The sequence below is a fragment of the Bemisia tabaci genome, chromosome 6 (assembly GCF_918797505.1).
Source record: "Bemisia tabaci chromosome 6, PGI_BMITA_v3".
NCBI lineage: Eukaryota > Metazoa > Arthropoda > Insecta > Hemiptera > Aleyrodidae > Bemisia > Bemisia tabaci.
In genome coordinates, this window is record NC_092798.1 from 26460481 (window position 1) to 26478414 (window position 17934).

At 36.8% G+C, this 17934-nt stretch overlaps 2 protein-coding genes across 2 annotated transcripts in view; one reads left to right on the forward strand and one right to left on the reverse strand.

Annotated features, from left to right (window-relative positions):
* LOC109042463 (uncharacterized) overlaps positions 1 to 17934 on the forward strand; it is a 60559-nt gene that overhangs the window by 9243 nt on the left and 33382 nt on the right. The window lies entirely within an intron of this gene.
* Positions 898 to 8109, reverse strand: Gen (XPG-like endonuclease). The gene is made up of 8 exons (XM_019059164.2): positions 7683 to 8109; positions 6757 to 6973; positions 6163 to 6252; positions 5572 to 5846; positions 4788 to 4859; positions 4102 to 4252; positions 3387 to 3654; positions 898 to 2901 (listed from the first exon to the last, which is right to left on the reverse strand). The coding sequence occupies exons 1-8, from the start codon at positions 7838 to 7840 to the stop codon at positions 1667 to 1669; spliced, it is 2466 nt and encodes an 821-aa protein (XP_018914709.2). The 5' UTR covers positions 7841 to 8109; the 3' UTR covers positions 898 to 1666.

The window sequence follows — 17934 nt, forward strand, 5'->3', positions numbered from 1 at the left end:
CGGCGACAAAAAACTGTATAAGTCGATCAGTTATAGCTAGTTATTAAAAATGCAAATGAAAATACTGACTGCGCACAACGAAAATGGGCGTGTGAAGTTTTTCTTCGGGGAACATCATATTTTTTATAAGAATTTGTTTACCCTCTTTACTTCTATACATGCCTTTTTTACTTCCAGTACTTTTCCTCTCTCGTTGTTCTTCCTTTTAACGGACGAATTTGAGCAAAAGATAGGAGCTGGTATGAATCGGTGCAAGAGCTCGGATATGGCTTTTTGTTCAGCGAGCGCCGAAATCGCCGATAGAGCGCCTTCATTTTCAAGAGATACAATGATGTGTACTTAAACGCAACGATTGCCGGACGGCACGGCGGCGTGGCGCGGAGTTACCTGTCTCAACGTATGAAATCATACTGTAGACAGCTTCTTTTTATAAAATTTGTTATTGGAAGGTCCATATTCCAAGGTTTATAATTGAAATAACTAGATACACCCATCTAATTTTACAGTTGCGATCTTATTATTTATGTGTAAGAGCTGAACATGTGTTCTAATAGATTTTTATTGCTCCCAGGTTGGAAAAGTAAGTGTTCAATTTCTTTCATCGTTTCGTTGATCTTAATTTTCAATCCTTCTCTCTTAAAGGTTGTAAAACTTTCAAAATCAGCTTAAAACGGTGAATAAGTTAAACAATTAGTCTTTTTTTTCATTGCTCATTTGAGCAATGAAAAGCAATGAGACTCGAGCATTTTTCATCTTTTCCCTTATTTTATTTTTGACGTAAATAAAAAATTTTAATTCCGAGAGAGGTGAGAGCTACGTTATTTTTTGAAACCTATGAGCGTTGTGATGTCACTTTTAGGAAAAAAGGCAAAGGAAATAGGAAAAACAAACATGATATCAGAAGTTGGAGCATTTATTCCATAATAAAAAAATATTCCAATAATAATATGATGTACGTCAACAACTTAAAACAGAAAAAAGACGAAAAGTGGAAGTTCACTAATTATTCCGAATATTAAATATTTTATGGCATTGATGCATAAAAGGGGGCTTTTTAAATGACTGAGGCAGAAATGTCAATAATTCCATAAAACCTTCCAGAAATCTGAGAAGACTCAAACCAATTGAATTCTAAATTGTTAGTTTGCTAGCATTTTAGAGGAGCTCTATCTTGCATACTCAGTTCTTTTGGAATACAGCTTTATTGTCACATTTCAGTATATTGTTATTAATTACTAAACTTTCTACGGTTATTCTACGACTTTTCACTGAGTATTTCTTCAAATTTACTGCCTTGCCTTCAACTTTTTTTCTCTTCTTTTTTTTTTAACAAAAAAACAACAATCAAACTAAACTTTTAAAATGAGGCAATACATTTTTTTTTACTTCAATTTGGCTCTACAACTTTTCAATAAATTTTGATAGAGCACATCATTAAGTTTGTACTCTTAGCATATTGTTTTTTAAAAAAAACCCTAAACTAATGAAAATATATCAGTTCAAAATAATTGTCACCTCATGTTTGAAGTCCTGTATAATCATGGTAAAAATTTCTTACATGACTATTCAGACAGACAAACTAGATTGAAAATAGAGAGAGAAAATTCCTGGGACAAAATAAAAGAAAGGAAAATATAATAATTTAAAATGCAGTACGAACACATACTCAGTTGATTTTCCTCTGTACGATATTTTCAACTATGTCACTTAAGTCTGAAATATCATCGGCCTCACATTCAAAATCGGAGGCTGTGATACTATCATTAATTGCACATTTTTGGTGAAATTTGGAAACCCATGTTTTTTTCCCTGAGGTAAGGGTTGGAATTCCAGAACCTAACTCTGACTTGCTAGACTTAGAAATAGGGGTGCTGGATTTCATTACCGTAGATTGATCATTATTATTTTCTTGTAAAATTAGGTACTGCTGATCACTTTCCTCATTGGCTTCAGGATTTAAAAAACGCATTGGACTCACAACCATGGGTGAATAATTATTACATACTGAGCTATCACTTTTAACATCAGCTTGAAAACTGAGATTTTTATCCTGCTGAAAATCACAAGAAAGCATAGATACATCATTCAATTGTTGTGAAAGTTCAATATTTTTAAAACCTCTGCTCTCCTTTTCTCCTGACGAAGAAATCTCATTTTCAAAATCTACTTTTTTAGTAAGCAAATCTACATTTTCTGAGCTCTTAAAATCATTTGGTATTTCAGGAATCACATTATCTGTAGGCTCAAATTTTTCTTCTTTACACTCATCTCCATCAACTTCCTGACTCTCAAAGTAATAAACTGAGTCGATATTTTGGTGATCAAAATTACAAGACACCATTGACACATTGTTTGATACTCGAGACTGATCTGATTCTTTAACTATTGAAAGATTGAGTTTTCTGAAAAATGCTGATTCATCGAGCACTGTATTATCAGTAGTACTATGAGTATTTGTTTGCAAATCGGACGCACTGTCAGATAATTTTGAGATGGAGGAATTCTTTTGAGCAACGTCCTCAAACGAATGTTTCACATTGCGACTACTATTGCATGGGGGTGAATAACCACTTTCTCTTGGACTAGTTACATTCTCATAATAGTAGGTATCAGCATAATCACAATAATTCTCCTCTTCAAATGTATCACTCACAATACTTTGGTTTAAGGTTGGTTTTTCATTTACATCATTGGATGTGATTCCTTCTGAATCATCGACCAGAGAGAGGTTGTTCAATTTGACCAGAAATTTATCCAAAGTTTGAATTCCTTTCCCAACGGTAGTTTTCTTCGCATTTTTTTCCTTTGTCTTCTTGGCTTGGCTGTTTTCAACAGTATTGTTTCGATTTGATACTTCTTTCAAAATTTTGTCTTTTTTGACTTGCTGTTTTTTCTTCGATCCTGAAAAAAGAAATATGCCATTCAAGTTAACACCGATTGAAAAATGAGCAATACATTCACTTTTTCATTAATACATCATTATATTATGGAACAATTAGCCAGTTAGCAGCATATCGATGGTGAAAATGCAGAAATGCGTGTCTCGGTTTGCTGTGTTGCAGCTTTCCTTTCATACTTCATTTTCTACTTGGATAACGATTATACTTCATTTCTTGGAAAATTTTGTGATTTTTCTTCTCTGTGTGAAGAATATTCTGTGAAAGTTCCACGCCATAATGTGGGTTTGGTCTACGTTTAAAATATAAAATAGCACCGGAGATTGTGGAACACTTCGACCAAGATATGCATTTGTGAGGTTTCATCGTAAATATAGGCTGACAAAGTAGACCGTGTAATTGCAGTGTAGAAAGCAGGCTTGGTAACTTCTTGAAATTAAAAACATTATAAAGGACAAAAAAAATTTGTCACATTCTCTGAATCCTTACCTTTGCAGTTCAATTCTTCATATTGCTCTACTGCTTCTCTGAACATTTTGTGGACCAATTCCTCTGGTTCAATTGTAGTTACTGTAAAGGATTTCCATGAAATTTCGTAACTGGCGATTCCGCGGGGTTTCCTTTTTTTTATAATTTTTTCTAGTTCCACAACTGGCTTTTCGGGGTTACCATGCAACAATTGCCATCTTGTCAATACAGGAAGAAATTTTTCAATAGCATAGTCATCCTCCCACTTTAATTTTCTTCCAGCAATACTCTAGAAAATCAACAATAAAATGACAATCGAAAAAAGAGATAGACATAAATTCTTCAGAATGGCTACATACATAATATCCTTAAATCAATCTAGTGGAGAAATTGCCAGGTCTGGGGATTTTAATATTTATGACTGATTCCTGTAAAAGTTTTCTAGAAAATAAAATTACACTGGTAGCCATTGAAAATTACATAGCGACTAGTAAGTCTCGAAAAAGCAATTTGCAGAGTAATGAAGTAAGATGCGCAAAGAGTGTTATCATTGCTTTAATATAAAGATAACCTCATGCAGCTAATTTTATAAGTTTGTGTTGCAATAAATACATTTTCCTAACCAACACATGGAAATTAACGACTAACAAAGATTCTGATAATAACGGACATAAAATTCAAAATGTGAAGAGGGTTTCAAGCTTTCGAGTATTAGGAAAATAATTGCTACACTTACCAAAAATTTGGCTAAACTTGGACGTTCCCAGCTGAATTTTTGAGATTTCAAGTTTTCGTTTTCCTTTAGAAATTCAGCAATGATGTCCGCTGATGGAAAGGATGGGTCTTCCAAGGCTTTTTGTCTAATTTTCACTTCTAGTTTTAATAACCTGCAAAATACGATCATGAGTTGACTTTCAGTGAAAAAGTAACTAATTTTTGTGGACTAAAATTAGAAAATAATTCCTGACATCCATGTAATAAGAAGCTAAAAGATAAAAATTTCAGATCAATTTTTTGGTTTTGCATTTTCGAATTCCTTGTAGAAAGTATACTTGTGTTTGTCAGGAAAAAATGGCAGAAGTTTTTTGCAATGTACAGAAGAGAAAAATTGGATAAGAAGAGGCTCGGAACAAGTTACCAAACTTTTGAGCATTTCTCAATTATTTATTTTAGTTTCGTTTTGCTCATTTTTGTTTCATGTCTTTCATAAAAATTTCCATCACAAGATTACAGTAGCATTGATTAAATAGGTATATAGCCTTGTTAAAAGCATCTTTTCCTCTACTGCTATGGCTGCAGCTCACTCAGACCACATGCCGGGCACCTCACCTTGAGGTTTTCCATGTCATTAAGTTGAAATGATAGACAGGGTCTTAACTAACCGCCTAAAATTATTTTTAAAAGAACTTAAACTGAACTTACGGGTCACTGGAGAGGAGCTTTTTGTCTTTCTCCACAGCATCAAGGTACTTGTTTGTTCGCCATTTCTTTAGTCTGCAGGGATATAAGTTGGAGTTGACCGAGAAAACAAGACAATTTGAAGCAATTTCACTCACTACTTTGATTTAGGCTTCTCAGCAGAGCTAAAGTATACAGAAGACCTCTGCTTGAAGAAGCAAACAACAACCAAGTCAGATACTTCCTCACAATGAGGAGAGATCAGACAACCAGCGAATTACTTTATTATTGAACTCTTTATATTCCATATCAGGAGAGAATCATGTACCTTTGTATTAAATTAAATTTTCAGAGTTAAGAAATAATATTTTGAATTGAACATTTGGTTTCGATAATATAAGTGCTTATTCCACTGTGTACTTTATATCCAACTAAAACTTATTTGATCCAGTTGGCTTTTCCAGAATTTATGGTGTTGCTAATCCGGCATCAGCGTAGGGTAGTTCTTTCCTAAGTAATTTTATGATAAATTTAAGATAAGCCATATCACAATTGTTTAACAGTCAGTGATTATTGACTTCTTGAGATAAAGGGGGTGAGTTTTTTTAATGTAAAAGAGACTGAAATGTATTGGATGATCATTGCAGATCATTGATTTACAAAATTTTGCATGAAGTTTCAGTCCAAACAGATAAAGGATTTGGGAATACCAAGTAACCATCAATTGGGTAGATTAAAAGTGCATAAGATAAAAAAAGAATGAAGTGGATCAACTATGATAAAAGAAAAAAAAAGGAAACTTGCATACCTTGGCAGAATTTCTTCTTCTGTAAGATTTTCTAGAAATTTCAGTGCTGACTCCTTGCCAATACCCTGAACACCTTTGCCCTGGTAATCACAGCCAAGCAATAAAGAGAGAGCGATCATTTTATTTCGGCCAATGTTCAGTTTTTCTTCGATGATGCTCATCTGATAGACATCAACACTTGCGCCTGCATTGCTGCTCAGATTGAAGTTGCGGTACACAGTGCGAGCACCATACAAGAAACAATCACTATCCTCAGAAATTACTCCGCTGGCAATCTATGACAAAAAAGAGGTTTGCTGTAGCTTAAGTCACACACACTGATATGAAAATAGTTAAGATTTATAGGTAAAATTTGACAATAAGGATAGCAATAATTAGTACTTTAAATTTTGGCATAATTTGTAAAATTGGTAAACATAAAAAGCAAAAAATTGAAGCTTTGAAGTATGAACTTACATTTTACACTTGAAATATTGACACGGAAACACTTGAATTAAAAGACACTGACTCGAAAAATATGTCAGGTTAATTGATTTGAAATGGGAAAAAATGAAGAGATTAAAAACACTTATTAAAAAACTAAATTATTACCTTGACTCGATTCAACTGAGCACAAAGAGCCTCTGCTTCTCCAGAGCTTCTGACGAATGGTACACCCATGCAAGTGAAGAGTTCAGCGCACTGAAAAATTTTCATTATAAGAGTTAGAATTCTCATAATGAGGTCCCATTGAAAACTGATAAAATATACCAGCTAGAAATATCATCTATTTCTTATCCTCAAGAAGAATGGAAAAAATATTTATTCAAATTCTGATAAGAGATTTGGCACCTGGCATGAATGACAGTCCATGTAATTGCGACTGTTCGAATCAAAAACTAAAAAACTGAGACTGCAAAATAACAAAGAGGACGGAAATCTTCTTTACTTTTAATGTTTTAAATCAAATGTCAAATGCAAGCAGATGTAAGGGAATATGTTTCGAAATTTCTCCCCTGATTTAGTCTGTGAGGAAGCAATAAAAAGATCAGTTCAATGTTGTAGATTGTAATTCTCAGTGCAGTGTTTGGACATACTCTTTAACATTACTCTTATTCTGTTATGAAAAGGGCATGTGAAACTGAAAGCAACTGCAGGAAACGAAACGAATCTGAAAAGAAAACGTGAAATTTTTTATCTACCCACCTGCGTTTGGATTCCTTTTAACCTGCTACGATTCCCTTTTTTGGAATCACCGGGTGGGTTATTTCCAGAAGGAGCATTGTAGTTTTGAGAGCCCTTCAACCTTGCATTTTTCCTTTGTTCAATTGTGTCATGTTTCAATTCTGGTGCATTGCCTTCAAGGATAAATATAGGCAAGATTCCATGTAGTAGAAGATAAGAAATACGGAAAAACAGATTTCTAAAATGAAAAAAAGAAATCATGATTAGTTGAATAACCGTTAAGTACCTGCTATCAGACAAGCAAATCTGCTGCACTTCTTTCCAGTACCCTCACACATCCAGCCTTCCTGGATATAGTATCTTTCTGAAGAGAATTTAGTAAAGATTATAAAGTGTCTTAATCAAATATTATCCTTTAAATAGTGCTCAATGGTAGGAAGATTACAAATAGCATTTTCAAGGAGAGATAAGTCTGGAACTCCACTGCACCTGAGCCTTTCAAGGAATGATATAATGCACCATGTCTTTAATGGACATTTTTAAACACAATGCCTTCTGTATAAAATGACATCTTCAAGCGGCTTCCTACAAACAAAATTTGCAGTGACCTGTCCATTTGGCTGCAGAAAAACGAGCAGCTGCCTCTTTCGGTAATTTTAAATGTTTAGGTATGTCTCGCATAAATTTAAGGTACCCTTAACACTGTTAACAATAAATAGCCAATACCAGTTAGTTGATTTACCAAAGCTTTAAAAGCAGTTGCTGGTGCTCATTTTGATAAATACTGACTTGGATTAACTTTGGATGAAACTAAGATTCATACAGCATTCGTCAGTCAGTCAAAACTTCAGATTACGAGCACTTATGCAAAAATCATTTCAAAATACCTACTTACTTTGATGGAGAAGATAATGTGTAAAAATACAGTGTAGTTTAAAGGTACTAACCTCAGATACATGTTCGGTTGAGCACGGTTGTCCGTCACATTTTGACTGTCACAAATCCAGCAGCTTAGATCAATAGCGATACACTTATCTTGGAATTCCCAGAGGGATTTCCTCTCACAGATAGGAGATATAATCGTCCACAAATCTTTGACTCCCATTTTATATAATTTGTTCAAATAATTGATTAAAATACTACGTACTTAACTGAAAGAGTGATCAGCAGTAGCAAAAACAGAAACCTACATTATGCGAGGGCTCTGTTAAAAAACAAAATTACAATTTCAAATCACTGGAAAAATCTATGGTCTAATGGAAGGCACTTCAATTAATGGGTAAATTTCAAGAGTTTACAATCATATCATGGGTTTGAACACAGAACTCGTGATGTGATGTGATAACTGATAACGAACGGTAACGAATTTCTGATATTTTGAAAAAGGTCAAAAATGTAAACAAACAAATTGACGGTTCTAGGAGCGGAACTTCGCCGGAGGATTGAAACAAGGAACGTAACGAAAGATGGACTGAAGTCCACAGCTTTTGACCGTTTATGCTTTCCGTAGCTCCGGTCCGTTGGTTCCATTTGACTCCAAGAAACGCGTAGGTGTCACCGACAGCGGTTGTCGCGGGTGACGGATCAAAAATACGTATTTCCATTTTCGGCGATTTTGAGTTAGGTCCATAAATGCATACCGAAAAAGTCGGACAGTTGCTTAAAAACGAAGAAGAATGTTAATAATACGTATCACCGAACCGCGTCCTCGGCGCCTTTTTTTTGAGAGTGCTTGTTTTCGATGATTTTTTGGGAAAGCCCTGTTAACACTACTGTAGCAAAAGTTCACGGAACTTTGCGCGAAAGTTAAGTTTCGTAAACCCATCTCAGTGTGGATAAGGCCTTCTGTTCATAGGAAATGAACGAAAAAATTATGAAAGAACAAACATAAATGTGAATTAATGATTTTAACTTCCGCCGCCGCGCCTCGCATTCGCAGACAGCACTGTGTTTGACGCAATGCGTGAAGTATTCACGCAGTCTTGTAGGCGCTATACGTTTCACGCCGCGCCGTCCGCACTCCTGTTTGATGCAATGCTTGAAGTATTCGTGCAGTCTTGTAGGCGCTGATATGTGTTACAAGCCGATCGCCGCGTCGAGGGCTTCTCCTTTTCATCTCAAGTCCTCGTCATCATTTCTCTCTAAGTCGCGCGCCGTTCCAGGTCAAATTGCGTGTTTCGTTTCTCTCTTAACTCGACTAATTAAAGGTGCTGTCTCTAGTATCACTAAAAGACGACAAAATTAGAAATTACTGTACTCTCAGGAAATGAGAGATTTTGTCGCCTTTTCTCGTTTGTAATTTTTTTTTTCTAAATCCGATTTTTTTTATACCTACATTTAAAAAAATTGCTTGCCGCCCCCCATAGATTTACCGTCATGAGCCGCGGCCCGTGTGGCCACCCCCTCAATCCGGCCCTGCATTCGGCTCCCACTCCCACATTTAGCGTGTGATTGCGGCAACACCTTCAATTTCAAGTTTTCACTTCCCACTACCGGTCTTTCCTCTCCACTTCCGGTTTTCAACTTCCACTTCCGGTTTTCAACTTCCACTTCAGGTTTTCATTCTTATTTCCGGTAGTCTATCCCATTTCCGGATTGCCTCTTAAACAGGGGATGTGGATTATTTACATTTACAATAAACTTCGGACTATCCGAAGTAATGTGGCGGTCGGCCAGCTCGGATTATCCGGAGTCAGTTACTGCTTTTTGTATAATAAATGGAAAGTCAATGAAATGAATGCAAATTTTTTAAATCCATACAGTAGTATACAAAATTAGTACCCAAATATTTAGTTTACTTACACGAAAGTTTGTTTGTCACTTATTTGAAATAATCCGCGACTTCCTTCTGCGCACAGACAGGTACAATGGTACATATTGGGTACAATGAAGACCGAACGGGCCATCTGAGATGCGTTATGTTCCTTTGTGACCGCCCAGTGAAATTGAGGAATGTTTCGAAAAATGAGTTCGGATGTTCGGAACATGTATGCTTACTGTATTACTGTCCTCGTGCCATCCAAAATTCCCATATTATACCTATCTCCTTCCAATGTAAATCCTCTGTCGACCTTCCTGCATGGATTCCTTATTTTCCCTGAAAAGTTCAATTTTTTTAAAAAACAAATCTAAGTTTTACGGAGAGATGGTCGGAGAAAAAAAACTAAAATCATTTTTTATATCGACGCTAAAAAGTACAAAGAGTATACAAGAGTGTCAATTATTGAGTACACTGCAAAGACCGCAGTGTTCCGTTTTTTTTTCTCTTTTTTGCAGGTCTATATATTATTTCTATAATCGGTGAACTTTGAAAGTCTACTGTTCCTTAAATAGGCAAACAACTCAATGAACATAGGTGTTTCTTAATATTTTAAGGTCGTAACGAAAAGACCATTCTGCTGAGGCCCTTAAATTTGTGGGGCCAAAAACCCTCCCCAATGAAACACATTTTGAATATTGTTCTCCCAAATTTTCATAGAAGTTCGTTCGCAATCTGATCTAAATCATCTGCGACTGTCAAAGAAGAATATTCACAACGGTCCTTTAAAATGATACTTTTTCGAGATACACTTTGCAACGTCCGCATATACATATACGACGTTTTTCGTTAGCACGGCTGTACGCGTCTAATAATTCCTCAGATGTAAGTAATAGGTCCCCTGCAGACACATAGAAAAATGCAGAATAAAGTCAATTGGTGGATACAAGTTGATTAACGTCGGTGCGGTGTTGGGTTGCGTCGCCAAATTTGAAGGCGAACTAGCAGCGATTTTGTCTCCGAGCGACAGGCCGCGCCGGCTGGAGAGGCCGGCCGTTACAACGGTCTCGCCTTGTGAATCGCAGTCAATCGTCTTCCTTATTTTACCATGAAGAAGAATTTGTATTTATGGATGAAAAATGTGCTGCCTTGCTTAGAGAAAACGCTGTATTAACCTTCGGCTTTTGCTAAATTTCTATTGATAAAACACTGGCTCTCTGAGAAAGTTTTGAATATTTAGACCTCTATCTTTCCAGCCTTACGTCAGCGTTAAGGACTCTTTGAAAGTTCCTCTTTTACCGCTCAAGTCCGCATAAGCAAATACAAAAGGCCTAGAGAAATGAGAACAGGAGAACTTGAAACCTTTGTGTTTCTAGGCGTGACCTCCAAGGAGACTTTAACGCAAGGCTAGAAAAGTAGAGATCACATTCGAACTCTCATTCCTTTGAGATAATTCTGATTCATATGATTCGTTGATATGTATATTACTTGTATAGACAATAAATACCTATTATTCACATTTCAGGAAGTATCACTTTGTTGACTGTCACGCTCACGCATAGAAATGCTGAGGAAAAACGCCTTACGAACATTCTAATTTTGCGAAACGTCTCGTGATAAAGTATACTATTTTGTGGGAGACATGAATATTTTTCTTTGAATGCTTCAGTTGACATGCATCAAATTGGAACAAACTTTCCTGAAAAAGTGTTAGAAAATTTAAAAAAAAATTATCAGAAAAATGGTTTTTATCAAATAAAACTTGGCAACAGACGAAAGTTCATACGGCGTTTTGTCTTAGCAAGGCGGTTTAGTTTTTAAGCATAAGAATTTAATGTCTGTCTAGGAAGTGTAGCTTTCATGACACGAAGAACCAACAGTTCGAAGTTTCCGTATTACGTCTGCTGTTGGTTTACTCTTCTCTCCATGCGTTTAAGTCTCCAGTTCAGTTCAACGTCATTTGAACTGTTTAAAAACCATTGGTATGCCCTTCGCTTACTTTTCGAGTCAGGCATTTAAGTCTCCAGAACCTTCATAGTTATATTTAAACTGTGTGTATACCATTGGTATGCTCTTCGCTTACTTTTATAGCCGAGCGTTTAAGTCTCCAAAACATTCAAAGTTATTTGAACTGTTTGGAAACCATTGGTTTGCTCTTCGCGTATACTTTTTCCATTGCATACTTTAAACATCACTTGAACAAAATATTGACTCTTATTTTTCCAACTTCTGAGTTCTTCAAGATAAGCTTAAGTCCTACTAGAGAAACAGTCAAACTTACGTTTTACCAGTCAGTCCTAGGTTTCCCTACATTCATGATCTCTCTTTCCCGGTCAAACCCTAGGTCTGAACATAGACCCATTTATCAGACCTGGATTTGACTAAAAACCTACTAGTCGAACTTATGTATGACAAAAGGGCCGACGTCAAACCTAAGTTCTGAAACGACGCGGCACACAAAGACTTCACACGCCAAAGATTTCAGAGCCCTCGATGCGTCAGTTTGATGGCATGGTCTCTTTCCCATGCCGCTTTTTCCTCATTCCCCTTTGTTTCGGTTCTGCGAGTTCCGATTGGATCTAACCCGTATCTGATTATTAATTTTTCTACAGGGTGATTGACAAAGCCACGCACTCTGAAGTTTCACGCGATGTTGGGCGCTTTTAATGAAAATTATTTTTCTCCGGCTTCAGCGAGGGAGGATTAAGAGTTGCCTCCTTCATGTTACACCATGGGATGCAGGAGATTTGTGGTGTGCGTTAATGAGAGGCGTTGCGGCCGGCGCACACTGTGGTATTTGACCGAAAAACCTGGCCAAAACCTCAATTTTAAATTTTTTTTTTTTGGAAAACCAATGTGATATTCGAAATCTACATCGTTTTTTACCCCAGTAGCCATGTATGTGCCATTTTTCGAGTGGCTCAATTTCCCGCGAAGAGACCACGAAGTTACCTATTTCTCAGCGATTTTTTTTATATGTTTCGACGCGCTACTCGTCGATCAGTTTACTTCAACTGTGCGACCATGGGAGGGAAGTTCGGCGATATGCAACACATTCTTAAGGGTATACTTTACACAACTAACCACAGTATTTTCGAAATTTCCTTTTTTAGTGATTTTCACAGGAGGTTGAAAAGTGATGTAAAAGTAAACGTTTTTTTCGAATTTCACAGTCCGATTAAAAATTTCTCTCAACTACTCTCAAGCGGTTTCAGGCGGAATGTTATAGTCCGAAGTGGGTATTTTCAGGATTCAGGGTCGACAGACTGAGGAAAACTGAGGAAATTGAAATTTTTGACTTCAAACATGGACTTTTGAGCGATTTTCACAAAAATGAACGGGAAAAATTATGTCGATATGACGACTGAAATTGTATTTTTCCAACAGCTCTGACCCATTTAGTACCAATTGGGTGATATTTGGTCACCCAACCTGTTTTTTTGGCCCCTACGCCCTCGAAAGAGGGATTAAAAAAAATAATTTGAAAGCGGATGGGAGGGTCACTTTAAAGTCTTGCAAAAGTGCTTAATCCGTTATCTAACAATATCTTCGTGCATTATCCTTGAGTATAGACATATTTATGCCATGATTTACTTGGCACCATAAAATTACGCTGTGAGGCACACTTGAAGCCTCGTAAAAGTGAGATATGTGGTTTTCTTACAAATTTCTTAGTGAAGTGCCTCACTTTGAGATGTGGGACCATGGGTTAGGAAGGAACCCATCAAAATGAATCTTTTTCACAGGTGCTTTCTGTCCTTACAATGGTTCTTATTATGATAAAACTCATTTTCATCTTATAATTTATCCTCAAATCATCATATGGAGGTCCCGGCACTTTCATATTAGGACTAATTTTGATTCAAAACTGTCAAAAATCTAATATCTAGAATGATTCATATTAATTGTTTTGAGAAATGTACAATTACTCCTCAATGTGAGAGATCGGCTGTTTGGTCAAAAATTTTGAAGTGACTTACGCTGTTTTTAAAAAAAACCATTAATGAGGTAATAGAAAGTCCTTATTTCAAAAAGTAGACCATAGGTGAAGGAGAAACTCGTCTAAATGCACCGCTTTAGTTAGATACTTTGCGTCCTTTTAAAGGCTTTTTGGAGGGCTTCTTGCACCCTCTTTAAACTCTCCGCAAATTGTCGTATGATGTCTTAAGTGGTTAAATTGTGCATATTATCACTTAAGAAGAAGTACTGATTGTAAAATATTTTTAAAACTCGGCGATATCTGGTGATAAATAGTTTTGACCAGCTTTTCAGGTCCAATACCACAGTGTGCGGCGTCGCGTCGTTTGGCCATGCACGGCTCCTTATTTGGAAAACTGGTTCCGCCGCGGTCGATCCGCGGGTCCGAGCGTTCCTCACAAGCGACAGCGACGGTGGCGCGGCCCAGCGGAACGAGAGTGATTTAAAACCGCAAGTGTCAAGTTGTGGCACCCGCAACGCACTACTTCACGGTGCAAGCTCTCATGTGCCGACCAACTTGCCAGATTTATGGGAAAAGGGAAAATATATGACCGTTCTTGGAGGCACATTTTTCAGTAGCGTTTTTTATCGAGATGAGTGAAATATTCTGAGTTTAAAATTTCGACAGAAAGTTCTTTTCACTGGAAAAAAAACACATTGGATCTGGAGTCCAGACTCTTAAAAACATCGACAAGAAAAAATACTCTTGATTCCATCAGAATCTAGCTTAAATCAAGAACCAAGCCTCTTAATTTAAGCGGATTTCGTTCGGATTCAAGCAAAAATCCGATTGAATCAAGAGTATTTTTACTTGTCAATGTTTTCAAGATTCTGGACTCTAGATCCAATGTGTTTTTTTTCCAGTGTTTTGTGCTCCAAGCAGATATATAATTTATTTCAGAGACCCAAGGCCGGAATAAGGGTGGTGCATTAGGAGCGACGGCAACAGGTGCCATCACAGGGGCGTCTTTATAGGAGAGGGGGCAGGTCGGGCATTTGCCCGACCCTGCGCTTTTGAGTCGGGCCGGAAAAAATCTTGTCTGCCACTTCCAAGGTGAGAAGCTGAGCAATAAACCCTGAAGAATAGGACGAATAAAGAGAGCAAAAAGAATAGGAAGAGAGAATTTCAAGTTTAAAATGACTCCAAAGTTGCCCCCCCCCCCTTTTTCCCATGTAACGCCTAAATCAATCTCGCGTCCAGAAAAAAGAAGAAAAAAATCACCGGCTCCAATAGACCCCGCACTGCTATCTCCCCCATCGTGTAAATTTTTTGATAACTGTTAAAATAATAATTATTTGAATGCTGATCAATACTTTTGGAAATGGACGCTGAGATTTTCTTAATTAGGACTGATGACCAAGATGTCGAGTGATTGGTTTAGCATTCCTAGCTGAATTTGCAAGGGGCGTAGTCCTCACCCTGAAATTCATCGGTCATCATTAGGCGAATTTTATGGTCAACTACCATCACTAGGCGAAAAATAGCGTTGCTCTCGAAACTCAGCTTTTGCCTCGCCCAATTACATTGCTTGGATCGTTAGCATGCGAGATGTCGAAATATATTGTCTTAGGTCCCAAAGAATAAATTGCAAGCAACTTAATTCATGATTGTGTTAATAGAAAGTGGGAATTTGCACTAGAATCTGGTAATTTTGCATTTTAAACACACGGGAAAAAAGAGTGTTAGTGGTTACTAAATTCGCACATTGATTGTTGTCTGGTATTCTGTAATAACAAACGGCCGAAAAGGGACTATCCAAAATACATCGTTCAAAATAAGATGTGTCCAAATGGGCGATGCAGCAATTTCAAATCTGGATTTCTGAGACTTGGTCGACTTGTGGCTTTTATTGGTATTTTTTTCTTTTTTTCTTTTGTCCTGAACTTTAATCATACAAAGTTTCGGCAGAAAGTCTGAGCAGATTTTTGACAAAAATACCACGAAAAATGCTCAAACACTTTTCCGGCGCTTGTGTTCTTGCGCGCTTCAAAATTGACCTCACTGTGCGGCTAACAGCTTAATGCGACCTCATAGTACAATTCCTAATTATTTATTCGAATTTCGTGTTGATTATGTACCGGAGTGTCCGCTTTAATTTTGGGTTCCATCCATTTTTTTTTCTTTAAAAAAAAAGAAAAAATGTAGGATAATACACATAATTATTTCCAAACAACTAGTAGATTGGAGCAAACCTCTAATCGAGCACATGTAGAAATTGTGTTGCCTATACTGCCGATTGAAGGAGATTTATGGATGTTGTTTTTTTGGGCTTACGTGCGTTTGGGAAGACTGTTTGGGAAGACAAGAACGCAGCATATATTACTATTTTGAATTGTATTGTTCTTGTGCTCGCACAGTAATTTCATAGTTTTTTCCCTCCACAAATATACCAAGTATAATCCGAAATCGATCACATAGAGAAAATATAGTTTCTGACAAAGGTGCAATCTTTATAATCTGCTAGATTTACTTTCACTCTAGACTTACTATCTCATTAGTACCCCCATAATTTGGCCTCAGTAGGCTAGTAGATATTTTTTTCCGCCATTACACTTGCTTTGTCGAGGAAAATCTACATAATTTTCGAAAGTCCTTCAGAGGCACTATAGAGAAGAAAAATGATCTTATTAATTTTTTATTTTTATTCGCCTTGCCTAAACGATTCGAGCATCCATTTTGTGCCACTTGATTATTGTAATAAAAATTTTTCTCTCTCTTACAAGAGTCGATTTCTGAAAGAATCATCTCATGCATAAGTTTTTGCATGCCAGTTTTGAAAGAGGTTACGTGAAGTTCAGTCTTGCCGTAAGCTGCAATTCATGCCTCATCTCCAGGTCCATTATTTCACGGAGAACATTTGAATCAAGTCATAGCACGAACCTGATTACTAATCCTCGTGAACTTATAATATTAAACTAATGTATGTATCAGATCATCCCATATCAATACATGAATGAAAACTCTGATTACGATGAAGTAATATTGATCCGCTTTGTCGTAGGGTGATTTATCAACTTCTCCAATAATAAAATAATGATCATCGAAGAGGGTCATGCTGTTGCTGAAACTGCTAAAATGTATTAAGTTTTATCTCGATAAGGTTATAAACTGAGCGGAAAGAGAAAACTCTGAGACCCAAAACACTCGATAATATTATCAGTTTGCTCACGGGGTTAATTATCAATCAAATGCGTTGGAGAGAAAGTGGCTTAAATATGAAACAAATTAATGAGGAAAAATTCGGAGATAAGTTCAACAAAAATAAAGTCACCAATGAGAAAAGGTCACGATGGGATGGGAACTTGTCATTGCGCATCAAGTTCAGACGACAGGGCATATCGGCGCAAAAAGATGCTGGAAATCAAGTGTTGCCGAGGCGGACAAGGAAAACTAACAACACACAATGAAAAGTGTGTAAAGAGAAAAAGTATTGAGTTATGACCATAGGAGCCGCATATAAATTACCTAATGCCGAACGGAATAGGTGTACGTTTTTAAAGGCGTTACGTACAAAATAATATTCTTAAAAGCCCGTGATTTGACGTGAGACCGAAAAAATCTTGACTCTTGATTGTCTGGACATCTGAGGTCACGTGACAAAATCATTTAACCGAAATCTTTTGACTAAATCGAAAACTCAGAGAGTCATTGGGACTTGTATCAAAGGAGGAGTAGACAAACGTACTGAATTCGTTGGTTTTTTTAGTATTTTCTGCTCTTTGCCCTAATTAATTGAGAGACTTGAACGCACCATAGAAAAAGAAGACAGGAACTGCACACGTGCGTCAAAAAAGTCGCTGAATAAAATCCTGTATGCTACTCAATGGATGAAAAAACATAACGGAGGTTTTCTCTTGCGCACATATCATTTGTACTGGGGGCATATTCACATAGGAAATAACTTAAAATAATGACAATACTGATCAGAGCAATTACATAACTTGTGTGGATGTATTGTACAATGACTCGATTGTCTATATCCAAACAACCTGCTCTTCTCTTCTAATTATTTTACTCTCTTTTCACCGCTCCTCTACAATCACTGACGGCATTTGTGTGTCAACAAATCGACTATCTCCTCCCCTTTTCTTTCCTCCCACCTTTGGGGGCGGCTCCTATTCCCCTCCCCCTCCCTATTTTCCATAGCGGTCATGGTCACTTTTAATTGTACGATACACAAGTCATGCACTGAATAAGTGTGTTCTTTGTGTCTACGATTGTTATGTTAATAATTTTAGTAGATTAAGTTGAAGGTTCCACGTGTTTACTAAAAATAATGAGGCGGCGAGTCTGGTGCAATATAAGCATTTTCTATATATAGGAGCATGAAATTGCACCCTTTTCTCCCTTTGCCAGTATCGGTATTCGGTACTCATCATAAAAATTGAGAAATAATAAACTTTTATTAACCCATATAATTTATTCTGGGATATATTATAAGATACTTTTTGAAATGTTTCGA